The sequence below is a fragment of the Podarcis cretensis genome, assembly GCF_951804945.1.
Source record: "Podarcis cretensis genome assembly, chromosome: 16".
Classification (NCBI taxonomy): domain Eukaryota; kingdom Metazoa; phylum Chordata; class Lepidosauria; order Squamata; family Lacertidae; genus Podarcis; species Podarcis cretensis.
The window spans coordinates 19,898,357-19,921,361 of NC_137186.1; the positions used below are offsets into that span (position 1 = coordinate 19,898,357).

Genomic DNA, 23,005 nt, shown 5'->3' on the forward strand with positions numbered 1-23,005 from the left:
AGCCATCACCACCAAAGTACCAGCACCCACTGAAGACTTTTTTCCAGCAGGCATTTTAAGTGAATTTTCTTATTTTTATCATTCTAACTGATTTTAATGTTCATTGTATTGCATTTGTAAATAATAAACTATGAACACAATCATTTTTAGTTGCCCTCATGTTAAGAGTCCCAACTGACTCCAACTAGAAGTCAGGTAAATGTTGGAGGTCCCATGTTCTATAACATTTTTCCAGCAGAGATTCCACAAGTTTTCTATTGACTCTCAGGTATCTCTTAGAGCTCTTTTTATATCAACAGACCTATGGAGCTGTTTAAACTTTATTGATGAGCCAGCCATTTTAATAATCATTGTTCATTGTTTTTTTGTTTGCTATTTTATGAGTTGCTGGCATAAAACCGCACAAAGCTTGGCAAGCAGCGGAGTCCCTCGGCTAGAGGTTACTGCAAAGCAGGGAGTGAAGAAAATAAAAAAACTTGTAGCCATGAAGTCATCAACTTGTGAAATGAGTTCCATGATATCAGATTGCAGGCTAAAGTCCCTCCCTGGTATTACAGATGTAAAGTTCTGTACATCTGGGAGTCTGGGGATGAGGATGCAGTAGCTGACATCCACCCTCCCCACAAATTTATGGGAATACTGATCTGGGTTACCAGCTAGACTTCAGTTCTTTTTTTCTTCTTTTTTCGTTTCCCCAAAGACAGGGAGCGACTATTGCACCTCCACCACAGAATCATGTACCAACTGGGAGGGGCTTATTCTGCTTGCAACCCCCGTCTTGGAACAAAGCCTACAAGCTGACCTCATGGCCAAAACATCCCCCTTAACGTTTTTCCTAAATTTTAACACACAGACGCACTTCTTTCTTTCTTTCGTTTTTGCAACGTGTTGCCTAGTGAAGGACGCTGGAGAACTCAAAAGCTCCCCAAGCTTTCGTGACATTTGGGTTGGTCCCAACGAAGCTTTTACCAAAAATGGTTTGGGACGGGGGGGGGCGAGTTTTCCTACAGCTTCACCAGAGACCAAATAACTGCATTTGCTCTTTCACCGCGATTCTAGTGACCAATGGACGACACTTCGCACCTGTGGAACACCGCCTGTCCGAGAAAAAGAGGCCTTTCCTTTGCTTTCCCTGGGCTTTCAGGCGGCTGCCTCCCCAGCTCCTCTCAGACAAGGTCAGGTTAGGGCTCTGGCGAGCCTCCGCAGAGGCACGAAACGCCCCCTCGAGGGACCCGGGGGTCCCACGGCCTCCGCCACCCAGGTTGTTGCCTCACCTGCCGCCAAGGCGCACAGAAGGAGCCCCCGGAGGAGCCACCCTTCAGCTTCCCTCATCATCCGCCCGCAGCTGGTCGCCGCTTCCGCCTCCTCGACGGCCGCCATCTTGCCGGCGGCTTCCGCTTCCTTTCCTTCTCGAGGTTCATGTTAGACGCTCTGCCCCGCTCCCCCGCCGCGAGCGACCTGAGGGGGAGACGGTCTAGTCGTATGCCGCCTCTATGGTCTAAAGTGGCAGCCGCGCCCTTCCTGTTTTTGTCCTCCTCGGCGACTGGTTCTTTGCTGGAGCCTCTTTCATCCGCTTCCCCCAGGAGGCGCTCTTTCTCAGAAAGGATGTTCCCTCCCCATTTCCGTCTGTAATCTATGGTTTCCTAGCCGGAAGCGGAAGTGCTGAGTTTGCTTGCGGGTCGCTCCGGCAGCCGGCGGTGACGTGGAGGCTGGTCCGGTTGTCGCTTCTGCTTCGGGGCGCGGAGGCTGCCAGGCCCGAAGATGCTCACCAAGTTCGAGACTAAGTCGGCCCGCGTCAAAGGTACCCGGGGAGGGGGAGGAGGGCCCGACTCCTTAGCGTTGCTCAGGTCCACTCGGGAGTAAGCCCTGCTGCTTTGCTCCCAGGTTAGTGCGCGCACGGTCGTAGCCTTACGCTTACGTGTGAACTGCCCCCGTTAAGAATAGCGGGGCTTGCTTCCGAGTAGACCTGCATGGGATTGCCATTGGGGCAGAGGGTTTTTCCGCCTCGGGGAATCAGTGCGAAAGTTGTGAAGTGCAACTTCTTGCGTTGTTGGTAGATAACGGGGATGTTGGCACGTTTGTGTGTGCGTGAGAGAGGGAGAAATCACATCTACAAACGTTATATATATATATATATATATACACACACACACACACACACAGTCATGTATGTATGTATATATGTTTATGTGAGTTTGCATAGCGAGTAATATTAAAGGGTGTGTACGTGAACAGAGTTACCTGCCGATATATAGTTCTTTTCACGTCCATACACTTTAATATATGCCATAAAACAGGGACTTAAGTTTTCTTCATATATCATTGGGTAATGTAGATCCATATGCATCTGAAATTTGGGGTCGAGGCATAAAAAAAAAAGAAATTTGGGGTCGAGGCATTGTGGCGTATCTGCTAGACTTTGACAGTTATCCACCAGAGATGGGGGAGCCTTGGAGTCAGTGTGGTGTAATGGTTAGTGGATTTGAATGTGACCCAGGAGACGGTTTCAAATTTCCACTGGATGTTAAATATTTTGCTGGCTGACTGCATGGAATGTAGGCAGCAAAAATAATAAGAACAAATATGTTGTCAATAATAATAATTTACTATTTGTACCCCGCCCATCTGGCTGGGCTTCCCCAGCCACTCTGGGCGGCTTCCAACAAAGATTAAAAATACATTAAAACCATCCTTCCCCCTTTTCCTTCCCAGGGCTGAGCTTTCACCCTAAGCGGCCTTGGATCTTAACAAGTCTGCACAATGGAGTAATCCAGCTCTGGGACTACCGGATGTGTACACTCATTGACAAATTTGATGAACATGATGGTAAGTGGAGCCCCCTTACAACGTTCACATATATGCAGGATCTCTTGCCTGAAAAATGTGGGCACCTATGGTGCTTTATTGCACAGCTTACTGCAAATCATGATGTGAGTAGAAGCATAAATACAAGTGGATCCGATAATCTCCAATAGGCAAGTGGATGTTCAATTGCCTGTATGACGGTTTTTTGACATGTTTTGCTGCAACACTTCAAAGCAAATTTAACTTAAACCTATATAGGCCTTTGTCACCTTTTCATATGCAGAGAGACTCATCCTCTGAATTAACTGCTTTCCTTTATTTTGTTCCTGTTCATGTTATCCTATGAACTTGGAGCTATATTGGGGGGGGGGAGTGCATATTTGTTTTTAAGTGCTGTGGTGGAATTTTTGTAACAGAAGCTGCAGTATAAAGTTCCAAGGTGGGAGTTCATGAAAATTAGATCTTTCTTGAGTGGGGTTTGCAAGAAGCATGGGCTAAAACTAGTCCCAATTGCAGCCCATCAACCTCACACAAACCCCCCATCAGGCTGTTGGATCTCAGTCCCAGGGAAGGTGTGTGTGTGTGTAGAGGACAAGAGAGTCACTGTGGGGTCTTGCAGCTGCTGTTGCTGCCAAAGCAACTAAGAGTCAGCTGGAGGCGCAGTATGGTTTGGGGCTATGGAATCCCAGTGATGAGTCAAGGAAGAACTCTTTCTCATTGACAGGAGAAGGTCCTGGGACAGGGAAGGGACTGGGAGAAGAAATCAGAGTAGGACTTCCGGGTTGGCGCCATTGCCGAATGGCGGACTCCCTCCGAGCTCCAGAGGGAGCCTGCTCAGCAGGGGCTGGGTTCTACCGCGCCGGCGACGCGGGGACCCTCAAAAACCATGGGCGCTGAAACCCATGGGCATGGTGACTCGGCGGGCACCGTTTGCGCCCCCCGACCCGCGAAGGAGCCTTTTTAAAGGCTGCGGAGCGGGTGACGGGGGGGTGCTGTGAGTCCTCCGCTTCCCCTGCCGAGCGAAGCCGCATGCCATTCGACGGAGAGCGCTGACTTCTTCCATTGAAAATTTGGTCTTTAAAAGAATAACCCATGAGTAATTGGAACTTGGATTAAAAAAGGGGAAAAATTCTATTTAAATTCGGAGCGAGCGGGGGAGGTGGAAAAAGGAAGTCAGCCTCCCCCCGTTGTAGAGGAGCTAAAGCAAAGGATTTGACAACTAAGATCGAGTGCAACCTTTTTTTTGATAAAGTTATTAACTTCGCGATGGAAAATTATAAGACTGGGCTGGAGGAGAAAAGTGGAATGTGAATTAAAATGCAACCCCCCCCCCCCCGGAAACCCCGGGAGCGATCTGTAAGAGCGCCAGGAAAGGAGAAATAGAGGTTTTGACAGCTGTCAAAGGAGCTGTCAAAGTGGAAGAACAAAAAGAGAACTTTGTTCCGAGGACTTTGCTGGTCACATTTGTTACAAATTGGATATAAATTGTTTAAAACAAGGAATAATAAGTTACTTTGACTGTTGGGTGTGATCGGGAAGGAAACTGAGTTACTATAATCCCTCTAGAGGAGCTGTGGGACACTACAAGTATTGCTGGCATCGAATTTGAATAGGACTTTTTATCGCCTGGGAAACTGCAGAAATGGAACACTATTTTGTCTACAGAGGTCTACACACTAAAGGAGACAATAGATTTATCTATTGACGAATGGAAGGGACTTGACGTAATGTTTTGTTCCTGAATAACAAAGCCTCTGCAGAGGAATTAGAAGCTTTTTGGAATTAAAACATTTGTGCAGGAGAGCAGGGGAAAAAAAAAAGAGGAGGAGAGAGAACAACAAGAACAATAAGAATAACAAGAATGGGACAAAGTTGGAAGATAGACTCCTTCCAAGATTGGACATGTGAAACCAAAGATGACCAAAAGATGGCAAAGACTAATAAAAAGACGGCAAAGCGGACTGGTGAAGGACTCTGGTTTTAGATGTGGGAGCTCCAGGATGACAGTAGACATTGATGGACATTGGGAACGCAACCGGGAAAGGGGGGAGGCAAACTTGGAATCCAAAGGGTGTTAAATTACATTTTATTCTTTTTTTTTTATCTTTCTGTTTATCTTAATCTGTATTGCATATTAAAGAGGGGAACTCGTGGAAGGGAACAGGTCGATTTTAGGGGATGGGAAAATATTTTTTTTTAAATTGGGCCAATGATAATAATTTTAAAATTTGGGGTAAGAATTTGTTGAATCTATTTGAAAGAATTGGAATACAAGAGGGGGAGGGGAGGGGAAGTCCTGGAAAGATGCCAATGAAAATAAGGTTTTAAATTTGGATGTTTTTCTTTTTCTGTTATATTTGAAAATCTTTAATAAATATTAATAATAAAAATAAATAAATTTGGCAGACCTAAAAAAAAAAAAAAAGAAAGAAAGAAATCAGAGTAGCCAACTGGAATGGACAAAAATCTATTGAGTACTCCTGTTTAATAAGTACCAGAAATGGGGAAATATTTACACGGTCTTTTGTATGTGTGTGTTTCTAGGCCCTGTCAGAGGGATTGATTTCCACAAACAGCAGCCACTCTTCGTGTCTGGAGGGGACGACTACAAAATTAAGGTAACGAGGATCTCTTCACCCTCTTGCAAAGAAGTCAGCACGAGGAGAAATCTTTCAAAAGCTATTAGCCATGGCTGTGCAATAGTGCCTGCATGGGCAGTGGCAGTATATCTCTGACTGTCAAGTGCTGAAGACAACCCCACTTTGGGGCTCTTCAGTGGGATATGATTGACAGCAGGCAGAAGTAGTATGCTGGACTTGATGAGCCCTATAGCCCTTACTCTTACTTTGTTTTCTTTGGAGAGACCCAGGACAGAGCCATAGCTGGGCAGAAGGCTCATTTAGCAGTAGTCTTGGCACAGATGGGTGAATATGTTTAAAGTTGCCAAATGTGATGATTGTGGGGGAATCTGGAGTGCTCAGCTGTCTGATGTATACACCCTGTCATGTCTGACTTTCAGGTCTGGAATTACAAGCTGCGTCGCTGTCTCTTCACCTTGTTGGGCCACTTGGATTACATCCGCACCACATTCTTCCATCATGTGAGTCCAGCAAGACGCTCCCAGTCCTGCCTGTTTTGCTTTTTCCTGCCAAGATCCTGTTTTGCCGCTCTACAGGCCTTTAGGTCTGAAGGCCCTAAAACAGCACTGGGGTAGCAGCTCTGCAAAGTATCTTTGCTGCCTTTTTAATGAAAGCAGTATGTAGCAGAAAGAAAAGAAAGGGATATGTGTCTTTGTTTTTTGTTCGTAGGAATACCCTTGGATCCTGAGTGCTTCTGATGATCAAACCATTCGGGTTTGGAACTGGCAGTCTAGAACCTGTGTTTGGTAACCAAAACATATTTCTTCATTCAGATGCCTTTTGTTTGTGGTTCCCAAGCACTTTTATTGAAAGCAACCCCTCGGCCTTGTATTCTTCAATTCATAGGTGAAATTGGACAATTTATAAAAACATGTTGTCGTCATATTATTTATATAGTATTTTCTAAGCGTTCAGAGGATTTCAGGTACACTTTCTCAGAAATGCAGCAGCCTCATAAGGCAGGCATAGTGGTTAGTGTCAGGCTGGAACTGCTCATCTTTGAAACCCACTGGGTGCTTTCTGAGTGTGCTATCTCTCGGCCTAACTTACATTGCAGGATTGTTAAGAGGAGGAGGGAGGAGAACTGCATCAGCTACCCTAGACTCCTTGAAGGAAGGGTGGGATCAAAATGCAACAAAATATGCTACCTGAATTATGTGTTTCAGAAACCAGCCTATTGTGAATGCAATATGTTTTAACTGTTTTTAATTCTGAGTTTTAAATTCCTGTAACTCGCCATGGGACTTGTTGGTAAAGGGCAAGTAATAAAATTAATAATAACACTTAATAATTAAAAATAAATAATCAGTAAGCTGAGAGTGAGAAGCGTGACTGGAGTTCTCACCAAGCCTCTTCCTTTGAACGTGATTCTCCTGGGAGTTTGTAGGTGGAAGGTGGATAGCAGATCTCATGTTTGACAGCTGCTGCTTGAAGTGAATTTCCTCACTTAGTACATTGCAGATAGCCGAGAGTGTGGAGATCTGGAGAGCCAAGAAATGCTGTTGTTTTTCTGGCCTTGTCAGAAACGGCGCAAAAGGGCATCTGGCCCCTGACATCCATTCTCAGCCCTTTGCAAGAGATTTGTGCTGAAGGGATGGCTCATGAATTTTCTAAATAAATTGCTCCCTGCCATCTTGTTGAATGAATGACTTTGATCCTGAATACTCAGAGGAACTACTCATAAGTGTTTCCCTCTCTTCCTTGCCTTCTTCCTAGTGTGCTGACTGGACACAACCATTACGTGATGTGCGCTCAGTTTCACCCTTCGGAGGACCTGGTGGTATCAGCCAGCTTGGATCAGACTGTGCGCGTTTGGGATATTTCTGGTGAGCTGCCCAGGTCGAGGGGGCTGTCCAGCAGCAGCATCGCGGTTAAAACTGCAGTTGTTGAAAGCGGAGCACAAGAGAAGGAGAAGTTGACTGTAGACCATCCTGGCAGGGCAGAGGAGTAATTAGAGTCCAGCCCCATTCCTATGGCACCAGCTCTGCTTTGCAGAAGGTGCTGTGAAACCACAGGAGATCCTGGCACTGTGTTTCCCTCTGTTTTGCTTGATTCCTTTTAATTTTGGGTAGAAACTGCCCACTCTGCTCACTTGTCATCAGTTTGTAGCTCCTCAGCTGTTAACAGCAGTTAAGAAGTGCAGGAAACCCCTGTGCTGGGTGTAAATGTGCAACTAGCAAATCAGCACTACGTGGAAGGAGCCATGAACCTTGGGGCCCTGTGTTTGATCAGAGTTGTCCAACCAATCAAATACCTCTAGGAAATTACTCTGCAGCTAGCCAGATGCCTCTGAGAAGCCCTCTCCCAACTGCCCTCTTCCACTTTTGATGCCAGCAACTGGGATTCAGTTTAGTTAACATGGCCAGTAGCTGCTGATAGATGTCTCTTCCTTCACTATGGCTGCCGATTCCCTGCTTAAATACATCTATGGCTGCAGCCCTCATGTCATCTTCCAGCAGCAAATTCCATCAAAGAATTGTGTGTCATGGTATCAGTTTAATTGGATGCACGATGGAATAATGCTCTTCCCCCAATTTCTATAGTGCATTGGATCTCATTGGGCCCCAAGTTCTAAGAATCCGTTCTTGATCTGGTGGAAACAGCATCACACAATTTGGGAGTGAGCAGGCCCATATGATGGGCCCCTGGGCCAGAGCAAAGGAGCCAAGGCACCTGGGTGCTCATGGAGGAAGGATCGTGCTCCAGTGAAGCTGCAGGCCTTGGGGTCTAGCTCCTGGAAGCCCTCTGGAAAGTGAACCTGTAGAGCAAGTATGATGAACTTTTGGTGCTCCAGCTGTTGCTGAACTGCAACTTCCATCACTCCGGCCATTGACAAGGGATTCTTTGCAGAATTCTTTGAGCTAGGGAGAGTCATGCCCTGGTTGCAAAAGAGGGAGCCTGAGGAGGTGGGAGTGTGGAACATGAAAACTGGGGGCAAGGACCCCTCCCCTCGTGAGTGCACAATAGACTTGCCGCTTTCTCAACTGCAGTTTTCAGCTGGGTGGGCTGCTGGAGTTTCGTAGCACACATTCAGACATGACCCAGCTGTGGGGAGGGGAGGGGAGAGGATTGCTGCTTCCTGGCTACTGACGGAGAGAGCTTTGTAATCTCTTCTGCCAGCACCCTTGCTGCTACGTTCACAGACTCTCTCAGCAGGATTCCAAACTGGTTGTTTGGAAGATCCATAAACTTTTCCAACATCTTTACAGATCTGGAAATGCTGCGTTAATTCCCACTGCTGGTTGTCATCCTCTCTCAAAATGCCAGTTAGAGAGCAAAGTGCTGGGATGAAGGGAGTGTCACCTGCGCAACAACCTTAGGCCAGAATTGTCCCCATGATGCAGATAGGTCCATAGCTTGTCTTAAATCCTAGTGAGCTGGCCGAGCGCAATTGGAACCTGGAATATCTTTCACCACCCCCCTGTGTTAATTCTTGTTCCTTACATTTCGACAATGGCAATTTCATCCTGGGTTTATAGTGATTTGTAGCCTCATCCCGAACTCTCCTGATAATTATTGCATGTTGTGGATTTGTTGTACTTCTTGGAGAAAACAGACAATCATATCAGCCATATGGGTGGGTTTCCAGGGCAACTGAGTGCAGGGTCCCCCTTGTTCCTGCTGAGAGAGTGTGTGAAAGGAGCCAGTTTGGGTCTGGAGTCTGGTTGCCGCATTAAAATGCATGAAAAGCTGCATTGTAACTGAAGTTTCCCTGCTCTTGATGCTAACAATAACCTGTTGGGGGTGTTTCTGAAATAACTCCTTTTTTTCCTCCCTGCACCCTTTTAATCCAGGTGGAAGCTGAGCCTTGACATGGATGGCAGAAAGGGAGGGCTTAACAAGAGTTAATGTTGCACAGCAATTTCCTAACTGTTCCTTGCTGGGGGCACTCTTAAAAGGTTGAGCCTTGTTGAGGTTCCAGGCAGCAAATGGTGGGGAGTTCTGGAAAAGCTCTAGAAGCATGATGGTGCTAGACTTCCTAATGAGTTGGGAGTGCTGTGAGCTGCGTCCAGGGTGGTCTAACGCTCCGAGGGTGATGCTTGTTCTTCAGTTCTTGCCTGAGCTTTCAGAGTCCCCTTTAACTGTACCCAACTACCAGTGCCTTCGCATGACCAAGCTGTCTAACTGCTCTGCAGACCACATTAATCCCCACAACTCTTGTACATCTGTCTGCCTGTCTCTCACACAAACACCTCACTCTCTCTCCCACAGTATTAAATAGCTGGTTCATTCTGTGAGTGTCCTCCTTTCCCTCTGGATTTGTGTAGCTTCTCCAAAAATTTTCCATCTGTTGTTCAGTTCCTTTGCCACCTCCTTGAAGCCCCAGATGTTTCAGTATCTCCTGGATCAGGCGTGCAGGTGGTTCCTTCCACTCTCGACTCAAGGAGGCTGCTGTCTGAGCCTAGACCTTCCTGGATCTCAGCCCATTGCGTCAGGTTCCTTGTTGAAAGTGCCCGCCTGGTTATGTGAACTTGATAGCTTTTAACAGCCAAATCTGTATTTAAAATAAGAGGCCAGAATGCTTCAGATCCAATATACAAGGTACCGATTAACTTTTTTTCCCATTTCTCTTTGGCCTTCAACCAAGTAACACAGCAGCGGCAGCATTCCTAGCCTGGTGATTTTTTGCTTCCTGATTGCAAAGGCGTCTCAGTTTCCCTAGTGAACTGCAAAGAAATGTAGAAATCGCTTCCAACTGTGCATTGTTCTAGTAGATGTTCGTAGGGAATGAAAGTAACCTGTGGTCCTTTTTCTCTCTGTTCCATTTCACCCGTTTATGTCTTCCATTTATATAAACAGCCTGTCTCTGAATTTTGGAGCATCCTCTCACTAACCTCATGTTCTGCCCCTGCTTTCTTCACTCTCACCTTTTGTGAAGGCCTGAGGAAGAAGAACCTCTCCCCGGGAGCCGTGGAGTCGGACGTTAGGGGAATCACTGGAGTAGATCTCTTTGGCACCACTGATGCAGTGGTGAAGCACGTCCTTGAGGTACTCCTGGCTTGGGCAGGGGGTGCATGGGGGAGGCACCTTTGCATATTTGCTATTTTAAACTGCTCAGAACACAAGCAGCTGTTGGCAGGGACTTTGGACCCTGCCCTGAGTAATTCTGCAACAAGGATAGGCAAGACCTGCAACCTCCAGAGCTGGATTGCAAGAAAGATCCTTGCTTCAGGGATCAAGCCTATTGCAAACCATTGTTTATATGGTGCCACCCAAGTATTAAGAGCATAGCACCCTGCCCTGAGAAGCGTGTGGTCTAAAATTCAGCTCTGGGGAACAGTACCAGAAGCGGGATGGGAAATGAAGTAGAGAGCAGGCAGGGGGAAGAGTTCACGTCCGTTGCAGTTCTTGGACTTAATAATTTGGATACTGAAAGGTTATGGCAAAGGCTTTGGGGGGAAAGCAGGGTGGGTGTTTGAAGGAAGGATTTGAAGCAAGTTAGAGAGGTGGCCTCAAAGGGGTGTTCTGGAAGGTGGTTCCGGACATAAAAGAGGAGGAAAGGGTGAAAGGGCAGGGAAGTTTGAGGGTGTAAGAAAGAGATCTTGGGTTGGTCAAGTGTGGGTGGAGTTGGATAAACGAAACTCAAGGTGGGGAAATAACAAGGTTCCTAGGATGGAGGAGTGGAGAGCTTTGAAGATAAGGAGCTCACTGTGGATTGGAGTCGAGGGCATTATGTGGTCAGTGAGAAAGATGGGTGGTTTTGATGGCTGAATTCTTGGTAAAGAGGTGAGAGGGCTCAGGGGTGACTGCAGAAGACCAGGGAGGAGGCGGTTGCAGTTGTTTCCTCTCCGCTTGGCCCAGATTGTAAAACAGAGTTTTTGCTGAGGGAGGAGCAGAGAGGCAGGGCCATATTAGCCCCTTCTGACTGTAGGGATGGAGTGGGTCCCTTTGGATTAGCAGGCAGGGGGTGGCAGCTACAGCAACTCTGCTCCTCGCATCCCATTGACTGGCACGTGTTGCCACTGTATGTTGCCACTTCCCAAAATGGCAGCCTCGGCCTGAGATTAGTTACCTTCTTCTCATAGGGGCACGACCGTGGTGTGAACTGGGCCGCTTTCCACCCCACCATGCCCCTCATAGTTTCAGGGGCTGATGATCGACAAGTCAAGATCTGGCGGATGAATGGTAAGCGCCGTTCACTTCCTCCCTCCCTCCCTCCATGGAGTCAAGTTGCAAGAGCAAGGACCCAGCCGCATACACTGCTAGGCTGGCTGGGCACTTAAGAGAAGGAACCTTGGCTGCAGGGTGGGAATCTGATCCAGCATTGATAGCTGTTTAGAAATGAGCCCAGCACCAGAAGGAATTGCTTCTCTGGTAGGTTAGGGGAAGAAAGCGGGCAAACTTATGCCAAGCTGCAGTAGAAGATTGCAGAAGCCTTAGGAATGCCTTGCCGGCCCAGTTTAAAAGTCCGTCTGGCTTGAGCTTCCTTGGGAGGCAGGCAAGCAGAGCCTGGAAGTGATGGCCTTTGGTTGTTATCCTTCTGCCAGAAGGCCAAGGCCTTTGGAAACTAAGTTGCAGGCACTGTTGACCACTGGGCTGACGTTGGGGCAAACTGTGTTTTAATTCTTGGCTCCAAATGTGTTCTGCATTTTAATCATTAACTGCATTTTAGCTTTTAACTCATTTGTGCTCATGACTTATTTTGTAATGTTGTTTTTAATTGTTGTAAGCCGCCTTGAATCCCATCTTGGGAGGAAAGTGGGGTATAAATGCGTTAAAAGTGTTAAAAGGGTAAAAACAATTAGCACCTGAAAAGGCTGGGCACCAGAACTGCTCTAGGCAACTATCAGGGCCAATTCCCTATGTAGGACCTTGTAGAGTTGCTCTACAAGCTCGAGGGGAGGGTCTCATTTCCCTGACCTCTCTGCCAAGGAAGTGGTTTGTGATCACCAGCCTTCTTATCTTTAGAGTCGAAAGCCTGGGAGGTAGACACCTGCCGCGGACATTACAACAACGTCTCTTGCGCCGTGTTTCACCCCCGCCAGGAACTCATCCTCAGCAACTCTGAGGACAAGAGCATCCGTGTCTGGGATATGTCTAAGCGGTAAGTGCACCATCCTGCCTGCCCTTCCTGATCTCGGGATATTGGGCCCTGCACTATTTAAAAGAATACGCTCTGGAATGCCAAGTGCCTGGCTGGAATACACAGGAAGCTGCCTTATAGAAAGTCAGGCTATCAGTCCATCTAATCAATTTTGTCTGCAGTGGCTCCCCACAGTTTAAGCAGGGAGCTTTTCCCCAGCCCTGTCTGGAGGTGCCATTGGGGATTGAACCCTGGGGCCTCCTGCTCACAAGGCAGAAGCTCTGCCACTGACCTCCGGCCCTTCCGCTGTGTGATGGAGGGATCCAAAACTCAGAGCCACCAGATCTTGGGGTCAGGTGAGGAAGGAGTGTTAGTAAACTTTTGGATGGTGTTGGCCACATTTAGTCCGCAGGCCAGAGGTTCCCCACCCCCTCTGTTAGGAAAATAGCTGCTTTGAGGCTATCAATTGAATAAACCAGTCCAGTTGTTTTGTGTTAATTCGTCTGCCTCTGTTTTTCATTCTCCCCTTCCCAGCACGGGAGTCCAGACTTTCCGCAGGGATCACGACCGCTTTTGGGTGTTGGCAGCTCACCCCAACCTCAACCTCTTTGCTGCAGGTAATGGGATCTGTTCTTGAAGTCACTTTGGATTTGATGATGAGTTTTCACTAGATGCCAAAAAAAGGATCACCTTCACCCAAAAGGCAAACAGATTTATGGTGGCATCTGCTTTTGTGATTTCAAGCCCATGTCATGGCATGCACAAAATGGTCTCTGCAGTTGGTAGATATAACTGTATAATTTTAAAGAAAATGGGGTCAAAATGTTATGAAGTGCAGAGGATCAGTTCATGTATCTAACAACTTGGCAGTGTCCGGTCCAGGGGTGGGGGAATCTTTTGCTCCAGGGGCCAGATCTTTTATCAAGCTTGGCCTCACAGGCCAAATTTGACAGGTGGGTGGGGCTTATGATCTGTCAGTCACATGCCATTATTATAACATCTCATGATTGCTTTAATATGCCTTTGCTTGCAAAACAGTCAAGTGTTCTAATGAATACACTTAACCTGGCTGTGTTGGTCTTTGGAGAGAATAAGCTGCTGTGGAACCTTGGATCTGGAACATGCTCTCATTCCCGATTGGGCCCTGGTACTGGATTTCCTGTTGAAAAGCTCTCCCTTCTGACTGCACATTGCTCACATAGCTTCCACTCTCTGCAAACAGCATTCGGAGGGGGAGGTCAAATAGCAAGGCAAATTTTCAGGCGGAAACCTGCATGGGCACCTGATCTGGATTGGGGCCCTGCAGCTGCTTTGTTTTTGTTGTGCTGTTGTTGCAAAACAAAACAAAAATTACCAAAAAGCACCAATAAAATAAACATTCATCCTGGCACTAAGCTCCCAAGATAGCCAGGTTTTCAGCTGGTGCCAAAAGCTTAACATTCCTGCCTCAGATAGGGAAGAGCTCAAAGGTGCAGGGCCACCACTGAGACAATAGCTGCTGGGGCTTCTCCTAGCCCCACCTTGAGATGCCATAGGGAAGAGTGTCTGCCTTGCAAGCGGAAGGTCCCCGGATTCAATCCCTGGCATCTCCAGCTAGGCTTTGGTCAGTCTCCTGCCTAGAATTCTGTAGAGCCACTGCCAGGCACTGCAGACAATACTGAGCTAGAGTCTGTCCTGGTACAGTGGTACTTCAGGTTACAGATGCTTCAGGTTACAGACTCTGCTAACCCAGAAATAGTACCTCGGGTTAAGAACTTTACTTCAGGATGAGAACAGAAATTGTGTGGCGGCAGCAGGAGGCCCCATTAGCTAAAGTGGTACCTCAGATTAAGAACAGTTTCAGGTAAACAACAGATCTCTGGAACGAATTAAGTTCTTAACCTGAGGTACCACTGTATAAGGTATAATCTGTTTCCACACCAGGGATTAAACCTCTGACCTTCTGCGTACATGGCAGGTGCTCCATCCTTGAGCTGTGACCCTTCAGCCTGGAGGGCATGCTATTTTGCCTCCCCCCCCCCCCCCGCAAGGTGCCATGAGTCTGCTTGTAGCGTTGGCTGCAGAAGTCTTAACACGGCTGCCTCTCCCTCCGGTCTCCAGGACACGATGGCGGCATGATTGTCTTCAAGCTGGAGCGCGAGCGACCAGCATACGCTGTGCATGGCAACATGCTCTACTACGTGAAGGACCGCTTCCTGCGACAGCTGGACTTCAACAGCTCCAAAGATGTTGCCGTAATGCAGCTGAGAAGGTGAGGAGGTCCTCTTCCGCTCGATGTCTTCCACCACTGTTGCTAGGTGGTTGTTTTGTGCTTGTGGGCGGAGAAGGCTGCATGCGCTGCTTGTACACAAGAATACCATAAGAGCCTACTGGATCACGCCAGTGGCCCATCGAGTCCAGCATCCTGTTCTCACAGAGGTCAGCCAGCTGCCTTTGTTGGGAAACCGGCAAGCAGGCCCCGAACACGAGAGGAGGAGGAGCAGTAGTTTGGATTTGATATCCTGCTTTATCACTACCCGAAGGAGTCTCAAAGCGGCTAATATTCTCCTTTCCCTTCCTCCCCCACAACAAACACTCTGTGAGGTGAGTGGGGCTGAGAGACTTCAAAGAAGTGTGACTGGCCCAAGGTCACCTAGCAGCTGCATGTGGAGGAGCAGGGAATCAAACCTGGTTCACCAGATTACGAGTCTACCGCTCTTAACCACTACACCACACTGGCTCTCTCTCTCTCACACTGTGGTTACCAGCTACTGTAGTTCAGAAGCATTACCACCTCCTAACCATGGAGGCAGACAACCAGCAGAGCACCTTGCAGCCCAGGATCTTTGGGGGGGGCATGGGGTTCCTTTCCTTCTGCATCAGTGGCTGCTGCTTTAAGCCAGAGCTGTGACACAGGCCAGCTACTATTTGTGTTCTCCCTGCTTTCCTCATTTGTTACTTTCCTCCTTCTCAGCGGCTCCAAGTTCCCTGTGTTCAACATGTCCTACAACCCTGCGGAGAACGCCGTCCTCCTCTGCACAGTAAGCTGAAGCTAACCTGGAGTTCCGCAAGCCTTGTTGGGTGACTTCATTGCCCTTTGCTAAGGGGTTTGGGGGCTCGTTTTGAGGCCTTGCCACTTGTGGGGCTCAGTCCTGCAGGGGTGATGTGCATGTCCACCTTTTCAGAAAGTGGAAGAACAGGGCGGCTGCCCAAGGAACCTGCTACTTGCCTTCGACAAAAAGGGCCCTTCTAGTCCAGTATCCTTACTTCCCACAGTAACCAACCAGATACCTCCAGGGAGGCAACCCCCCCCCCCGGCCCCTCCCAGCTTGTATTTGCAGATTTGGATCCTCCAGATTCAGAGGTAGTCTATTGCCTTTGTGGCTTAATGCCCACGGATAGATCTTCTCTTCCTTGAATTTGCCTAATTCTAGATTACTAAATCTGGATTACTGCAGTGCGCTCTATGTGGGGCTTCCCCTGGGCTTGACCTGCAGGCTAGTGCCGAATGCTGGAGCGCGATTGCCAAGCAAAAGAAACAAGCACAAACAGTTGAAAGAAATCCTAGTCCCAAGAGAGCTGGTCTGACGTGTAGAATTCTTCCTCTCTCCACAGAGAGCCAGTAATCTGGAGAACAGCACCTACGACCTGTACACCATTCCTAAGGATGCTGATTCCCAGAATCCTGATGGTGAGCTTTGCATCTGTTCCTCCCTGCCTCCACCGCCTTCCCCCGCCCTCCGAAAATCACAACTGGGTTCCTTCTCCACCATTCCTGCGGAGCCCACATGCGCTTGGCAGGTTCTTTTGACTTGAAAAATTCATGTTTGTCCCCCTCGCTTTTACGGTTGCAAATATATTTTTTATAAATCAGTTATTAGAAACTATCCATCCTGCCTCTCTGCCCAGCAGGCTGCCTCACTGGCTTGCCTGTCGTGATGGATCTCCTAGCAAAGCAGCTCCGTCCCAGGCAGGCCTCTCTGCTTCCAAAGTAGCTGTACAAGTGCCCAGTGCTCATTCTCTCCCTCTTGGCCAATTCCAGACCAGGCGTGTAATCTGCCCATCAAAATGTGCCGCTGGAACTTCTTCCTTCCAAGTGCCTCTCGTTCCACTTGGGAGTTGAAGTTCCAGCTGGGTCTCCCCTGCCTCTGACGTCACGGCAGTAAAAGCTCCCGGAGCGAGTTCCAGTGATGCATGAGCCAGGCAGCCTCCCACATTAGCAGATTTATGGGCTCTGCGTGGCTGCCAGGCGCCATTTGCTATAAAGGCGATGTTACCTCCCCTCGTTCCGAGACACAGAAATTCTGCTAGTTGCGTTCCAGCCTTGCTGTGAGCTGAGCTCCTCCTGGCACCCAGAGCTCTGGGGTGCTTTCGATTCTCGCTCTTATATCCCGCGATGTTGGTAGCTCTTGCAAGCAAATATTTGGGCCGCCCCGTTTCCTCTCCATTTTCATAGCGGTAAGAGTGTTAAGGCTCTTCTTTTCACTTTGTGTGATAGCAAAAAGAGGAAAATTTGTTTCCTACTGTGCTTTCCAAACATGAAGGCGGTACTGGTATATTCTTGTGGCCTTTCCCTTTTTGATTATGTGCATTACCACCAAAATCATCAAGTGGGGAACTGTTGGATAATTTGCAGATATTTGCAGAGTAACCATGCAAAGAGGGCCCAGTATACTTATCCCCTGTATAACTGACGGAATGGTATACATGAAGGAGCATCTCCACCCCCATCGTTCAGCCCAGACACTGAGTTCCAGCTCCAAGGGCCTTCTGGGGGTTCCCTCACTGAGAGAAATGAAGTTACAGGGAACCAGGCAGAGGGCCTTATTGGTAGTGGCTCCCGCCCTGTGGAACGCCCTTCCACCAGATGTCAAGGAGACAAAGAGCTGCACAACTTCTAGAAGACACCTGAAGGCAGCCCTGTGTCAGCAAGTCTTTAACATTTGGTGTTTTATTATGCTTTTATATTTGTTGGAAGCTGCCCAGAGTGGCTGGGGCACCCAGCCAGATGGATGAGGTATAAATAAAACAACAACAAAACAACAACAATGGGGGTAGGAAGACTGAGGCAGCTAGCCTAAAAGACTGCTGAGTGAGGAGAGATCTGAGCTTGGGACATCCTGGTCTGTTTTAACGACTACACTTGATACATGTTGAGAAGGTGCAGTTCCCAGTGTGTTGGGTTTTTTTTTTTGTCATCTGCACTAGGGAAGGCCTTCCAGGTATTATTGGACTCCAGTTTCCATCAAGCCCACCCAGCATGCTCAATGTTCAGAGGTGATGGAAGTCATAGTTCAGCAACATCTGGAGGGCCAGAAGCTCCACACCCGTGATCTTCATGGCTGTTGATGCAAAAAAGTTTACTTTTATTTATATACCGTATTTTTCACTCTATAAGACGCACCTGGCCATAAGAGTTTTTAGAGGAGGAAAACAAGAAAAGGCAGCTCACTCAGCACGGCTCTTTAAAGATAGAGCGGCTCTTGCTGGCTTTTCCGGGAGGTGGGAGAAGGGACTGACGGGCTGCCCTTTGTTTCTTCTCCCGCCTCTCTGAAAAGCCAGAGCAAGCGCCGCAGCTATCTCTGAAGCCAGCACAGAAAGAGGGAGAGCTGCGCAGCGCCTCTTGTTGTGCTGCCTTCCCAGTGAAGCAGAATGAGGGACGGAAGAGGCTCCATAAGGGCTCCCTTCTGTCCCTCCTCCCGCTTCGCTGGGAAGCCAGCAGAACAAGAGGCGCTGCGCAACTCTCGCTCTTGCTCTGCTGGGTTAAGCAATAGCTGCACAGCCTGCATTCTCTCCATAAGACGCACACACATCCCCCCTTACTTTTTAGGAGGAAAAAAGTGTGTTTTATGGAGCAAAAAATACGGTATTGCCCTGCATGTCTGAATCAGCCCAGATACCTCACTCTGTGCAGTTCTCTCCCGGAGAGGCTTCTTCTCTTGACACTCGTTGCTTTGTGCTTCAGTGCGAGGCAACAGCTGCTGGAAGCAGAGGCAAAGGAGGGGCCTATGTTGGCTACAGGACCCTCGGCGCTTGCTTTGTTTGGCTGCAGAGGCATAGCTCATTAGCGTGACATAGTGGCGTGTCAGCCAGGATGGCTGCTTCCTCCTTTGCCAGCCAGTCGTGGCGCCGGTTCCCCCAGCAACTGCTTGGCTCCTCCAGTGGGCCACTTTGAGAATCCAAAAGTATGTGTCAGAGGCAGAGAGGAAGAGGGCCTGGATCTTACATGTAGCCTGAGGTTAAATGGGAGTCGGGGGTGGGGGGATAGGGAGAGAGCAGCTGATCCGCAGGAGCAGAGCTGGAGCAGAGCCAGCAGTATATGACTTAATGCCTGTCATTTATTATTCCACCCCACCCCCAGCTCCTGAAGGGAAACGCTCCTCTGGGCTGACAGCTGTGTGGGTTGCTCGGAACCGCTTTGCCGTCTTGGATCGGATGCACTCGGTGAGTGGGGAGAACCACATAGCTCAGCGGCAGGACATCTGCCTGGCATGCAGAAGGTCTGAGGTTCATTCCCCAGTGGAATCTCCAGGGAGGGTGGGAGGGACTCCCTTTCTGAAACCCTGGAGAGCTGCTGCCAGTCAGTGTTGAAAAAATACTGACCTAGGTGGACTGAGGGTCTGATTTGGCATAAGCTTCATATGAAATGCTCTGCCCGTCCCATCAAGCCGTGAGCTGTCTTTGAGGAGGAGCAGCCTTGCTTTCCTTCCCATGAGCCTCGGCTTCTCCTGCCTGAGCTTGGAACTTCCACAAGTTTCATGGAATCCTGATAGAGAAACGTTGATTTAGGAAGAGAGGAGGAAAATCAGAGAAGTCTTCTGAGAAGAAGACTAAAGCAAAGGATTTTTTAAAAATTATTATTATTATTATTATTATTATTATTATTATTATTATTATTATTACAATGAATTCATTAGTCACTTTCTAAATCATTGTTTCGAGATAATTTTACACGTAAGATGATTAAAAGCAGTTAAAAACACAAAGAGAGCAAATACGTTTAACACAAGGCGGAAGTCCTAACAAGTGGGCACTCGTGGTAGAGACCCATCCATCAAGCTGGGAAATCCTATCGGAACAGAAATGCTCTTTCTGGAAGGTGCAGTTATTCCCTGACAGGAACGCTATTCTCCATGTTGCATATGGTGAGCCTGAGAGAATTTATGGCTTGGCCAAGTCCCCTGAGGCAATTCATGTCAGCCGAGATTCAAACGGAGCTTTCTGCTTCGCAGCTTAGTCTCAGCCACTACACTGCGCTGCTGCTCTCTGTTTCCTTCTCTCTCTCTCTCCCCTGCCACTCTCTTGATTGTGAGCTACCCCTGCAAGCCGTTGTCAGGTTATGTGGCAGATTAAAATGAGAAGGGACAAGGCAACACTGAGTAGCAAGCAAAGGTGCTGAGCAGCTGTGTGTGAGGTCCTTAGCCAGCAACGAGTCTTGTTCTTCCGGATTTCGCCATTGTGTGCCTGATTTCTCTCTTCCCTCCTCTCCCTGATTTTTGCGGTCTCTTGCCTGCCTGCTGAAATGGCAGATTCTGATCAAGAACCTGAAAAATGAGATCACCAAGAAGGTCCAGGTTCCCAACTGCGATGAGATTTTCTACGCTGGGACTGGGAACCTGCTGCTGAGAGATGCTGATTCCATCACCCTCTTTGATGTGCAGCAGAAACGGTAAGAACCTTCAGCAGCAGATGACCTCTGACCTCGGGTGGTGGTGGTGGAGTCCATCAGACAAACTCCAGGTGGGCAACGACCTTTACCACTTTGTCACTTTGATATGGAAGCCCAAGGCTGTAATTGTAGAACCCTCTGATTTCCTTCACTCTGGATGGGGGAGTAGAAACACCTGGCCAGATTTGGCCCAGCGGCTTCCAGTTGCTGATCCTTACCCAACATGTGCAGCTTTTTTCTGTGAGCGCCTTTCAGCTGCCAGGTTTCCTTAAGATACCACAGATAATGTGCATATTGTAGGGCAGGGGTGTCAAACTCAAATTCATCGGGGGCCGCATCAGCAGTTTGGTCACCCTCAAAGGGCCAGTTGTATCTGTAGGACTATGTGTCCACTCTTTATTATCATAAATTATTGTCACTGCATTCAATTACACTGCATGTAAAGTGGAGGTTTCCTGTATAGAACGGCCAGCGCCGCCAGAGGGCAGACGTTCTCTGGCTTGTAGGCTGCTGTGCATGCGCTGAAGAGGTGGCTTTCTTGTGTCAAAAAAGAAGAAGCGAGAATAAAAGGTGAAGGCTGGCGGCCGGCGGCGGCTACACGGGCCACATGATGAGGTCTGGCGGGCCGGATTCGGCCCACGGGCCTTGTGTTTGACACCCGTGTTGTAGGGTATCTGGGGGTGTTCTTGGCCACCAGGGATTCCCAGAGAACTGCCCTAGAGAAAGGAGAAGAGCTGGTTTCTGTGGGCCAGTTGAGGCAGATTCGGCATAAGTTTCACATGGTCCGTAGGCTAAAGCCTTTTTCTGCCTGTGGTACTACCTCACCACCCCACCCCCGCCAATTGATTGCTGCTTCTCCTACGTTCGAATAGTGGGCAAATGGGGAAGAAGGGAAGGTGGCGTGTCCTGGTGTGACTTCATGGACTGGGGGGCTGCTCCCTTCCTGCAGGACTCTGGCCTCTGTCAAGATCTCCAAAGTAAAGTATGTCATCTGGTCGGCTGACATGTCCCACGTGGCTCTCCTGGCAAAGCACGGTAAGAAGAGGCCTCATAGGTGTCTTGACAGCAAGGCCCAAGGCTTTCGTATCAGTGATTTTTGTATTCTGGGTTGCTCTATTTTGCAGCTTCCTCATCTTCCCCAAATGCTTTGCTTTTGACTGTAAGCTACTTTTAAAAATTATTCTTCTCTTCTCTTTGTGTGTGTGTGTGTGTGTGTGTGTGTGTGTGGTGTGGGGCAGAGGGACAGAGGGGAGTTAAAGTGCCATACATAACTTTAGGGCTGGGTGGTGCATTCATTTAAGGCTCTTTCCCCACAAGTTTACATGTTGGGTTTTCTCTTAATCACTGTAGTTTCAAATGGGTTTGCTGATAGGCCAGCAGATCTGCACCCTTTTTTTTATCGCAGAAAATCACGTTGGCATCTTTCTGTTCTTTGTTAGTTACCCATGTTGCTTTAAGGGGTGGGAGGAAAGAATGAATGGGGTCCCTGCCCTGAGGAGCTTGCAAAGGCAAACCTTGACCGAGTGAAGAGAAGAGCCATTAACAGGAATGATCCCCATTTGTCTCCTTTTCCTTCCTCCAAGGAGCTCACTGCTGCACATACGGGAATCTCTCCGTCTACCTGCTCCAAAGCAACCTTTGGAGATAGGTTAGACTGAGAGAGACTGGCTGGCCCACACCTGCCCCCTGAGCTTCACGGTTGAATGGGTATTTGAATCAGGACCTCCCAGCCTAGGCACTACACTGTCCCAGTGCCCTGTACTTTGGATTTGTTTCAGTTGGGGTTACTTAGGAGTAAGCCCTCTTGAGCATGACATCTCTCCTCTGCTCTTGCCTCTCCAGCCATCATGATTTGCAACAGGAAGCTGGAGTCACTTTGTAACATCCATGAGAACATCCGGGTCAAGAGCGGCGCCTGGGATGAGAGCGGGGTCTTCATCTACACCACAAGCAACCACATCAAATATGCCGTCACCACCGGGTAAGCGGGCAGCGTGAATGGACTGCGGTGTCCAGCAGAATATCAATGATCAAGATGATGGTGCTTCCAAAAATGCTATCCAGGATGGTTGTAAATAAAAGTGGCACTTATTTTTACTTTGATCACTGCCCTCTGAAGCATAAGCCAAAGCTCCTCTCCTGAAGTTGCTTTTGGGCCTGCTTTTTCAGCAGCCATACCTGTGTTTTGAAGATACATGAATTAACACAGTGAAGACAAGGAAACCCTGATATGCTCATTAACAACAAGAACACAAGCTTCCCAGGGACAAAGTACTCTGCATTATAGCCGCAAAACAGGAGTTCTCTCACAGCTCTAAAAAGCTGGTGTGCAGCCAGTCCCCAGTAGGATTTAGTAACAGCATTAAAATCCTTGTTAGCACCTGGTCTTGAGAGGAAGCCTGCACTTGCTTTTTAAAGAGAGACATGCATGCAGTTTGTTAAACCATGGCTTGTTAGATCATCTGAGCCTTCTCCAGTGGTATGTTTACTGCCCAACAGACCATGATCTGGAGCCATGGTTTGTTGTTGGCTTGTAAACCTCGATTTGTTTTAACCATGGCGTGGTGTTAAGTGTGACTCAACAGCTAGTAGCCATAATGGCTGTGCTCTGCCTCTATAGTCAGGGGCAGTAATGCTTCTGAAGACCAGTTGCTGGGAATAGTTACAGGAGAGGAGTGTGCTCTTGTGCTCAAATCCGGCTTGAAAGTCTCCCCACGGGCATCCAGCAGGCTCTTCTTGCGCTCTTATAAACAAAGCTGACCTGAGTGAACAGAAATGGCAGAGACCAAGATCTGAAAGGAGTTTGCCAAGGAGGATGGCTCATTGATGGAGCTCAAGTGCCCTTCCTCTCCCTTTCCAGTCCCTAGTGGAAGCAAAGCCTAGTTAGAG

At 48.3% G+C, this 23,005-nt stretch overlaps 2 protein-coding genes across 2 annotated transcripts in view; one reads left to right on the plus strand and one right to left on the minus strand.

The window, feature by feature from the left end:
* Positions 1-1,429, minus strand: part of NCSTN (nicastrin) — a 29,021-nt gene extending 27,592 nt beyond the window's left edge. Inside the window, exon 1 of the mRNA XM_079956671.1 lies at positions 1,275-1,429. Within this exon, the coding sequence (XP_079812797.1) occupies positions 1,275-1,380 (106 nt within the window). The 5' untranslated portion in view covers positions 1,381-1,429. The remainder of the gene's footprint in view (positions 1-1,274) is intronic.
* Positions 1,430-1,645: 216 nt separating this feature from the next.
* The window catches only part of COPA (COPI coat complex subunit alpha), a 35,358-nt gene continuing 13,998 nt past the window's right edge, over positions 1,646-23,005 (plus strand). The window contains exons 1-17 of the mRNA XM_079956448.1: positions 1,646-1,801; positions 2,713-2,826; positions 5,350-5,423; positions 5,825-5,905; positions 6,114-6,190; positions 7,161-7,270; positions 10,324-10,433; positions 11,471-11,570; positions 12,354-12,489; positions 13,003-13,085; positions 14,569-14,719; positions 15,422-15,488; positions 16,063-16,138; positions 18,809-18,891; positions 19,977-20,116; positions 21,066-21,151; positions 21,959-22,097. Of these exons, the coding sequence (XP_079812574.1) occupies positions 1,762-1,801; positions 2,713-2,826; positions 5,350-5,423; positions 5,825-5,905; positions 6,114-6,190; positions 7,161-7,270; positions 10,324-10,433; positions 11,471-11,570; positions 12,354-12,489; positions 13,003-13,085; positions 14,569-14,719; positions 15,422-15,488; positions 16,063-16,138; positions 18,809-18,891; positions 19,977-20,116; positions 21,066-21,151; positions 21,959-22,097 (1,667 nt within the window). The 5' untranslated portion in view covers positions 1,646-1,761. The remainder of the gene's footprint in view (positions 1,802-2,712; positions 2,827-5,349; positions 5,424-5,824; positions 5,906-6,113; positions 6,191-7,160; positions 7,271-10,323; positions 10,434-11,470; positions 11,571-12,353; positions 12,490-13,002; positions 13,086-14,568; positions 14,720-15,421; positions 15,489-16,062; positions 16,139-18,808; positions 18,892-19,976; positions 20,117-21,065; positions 21,152-21,958; positions 22,098-23,005) is intronic.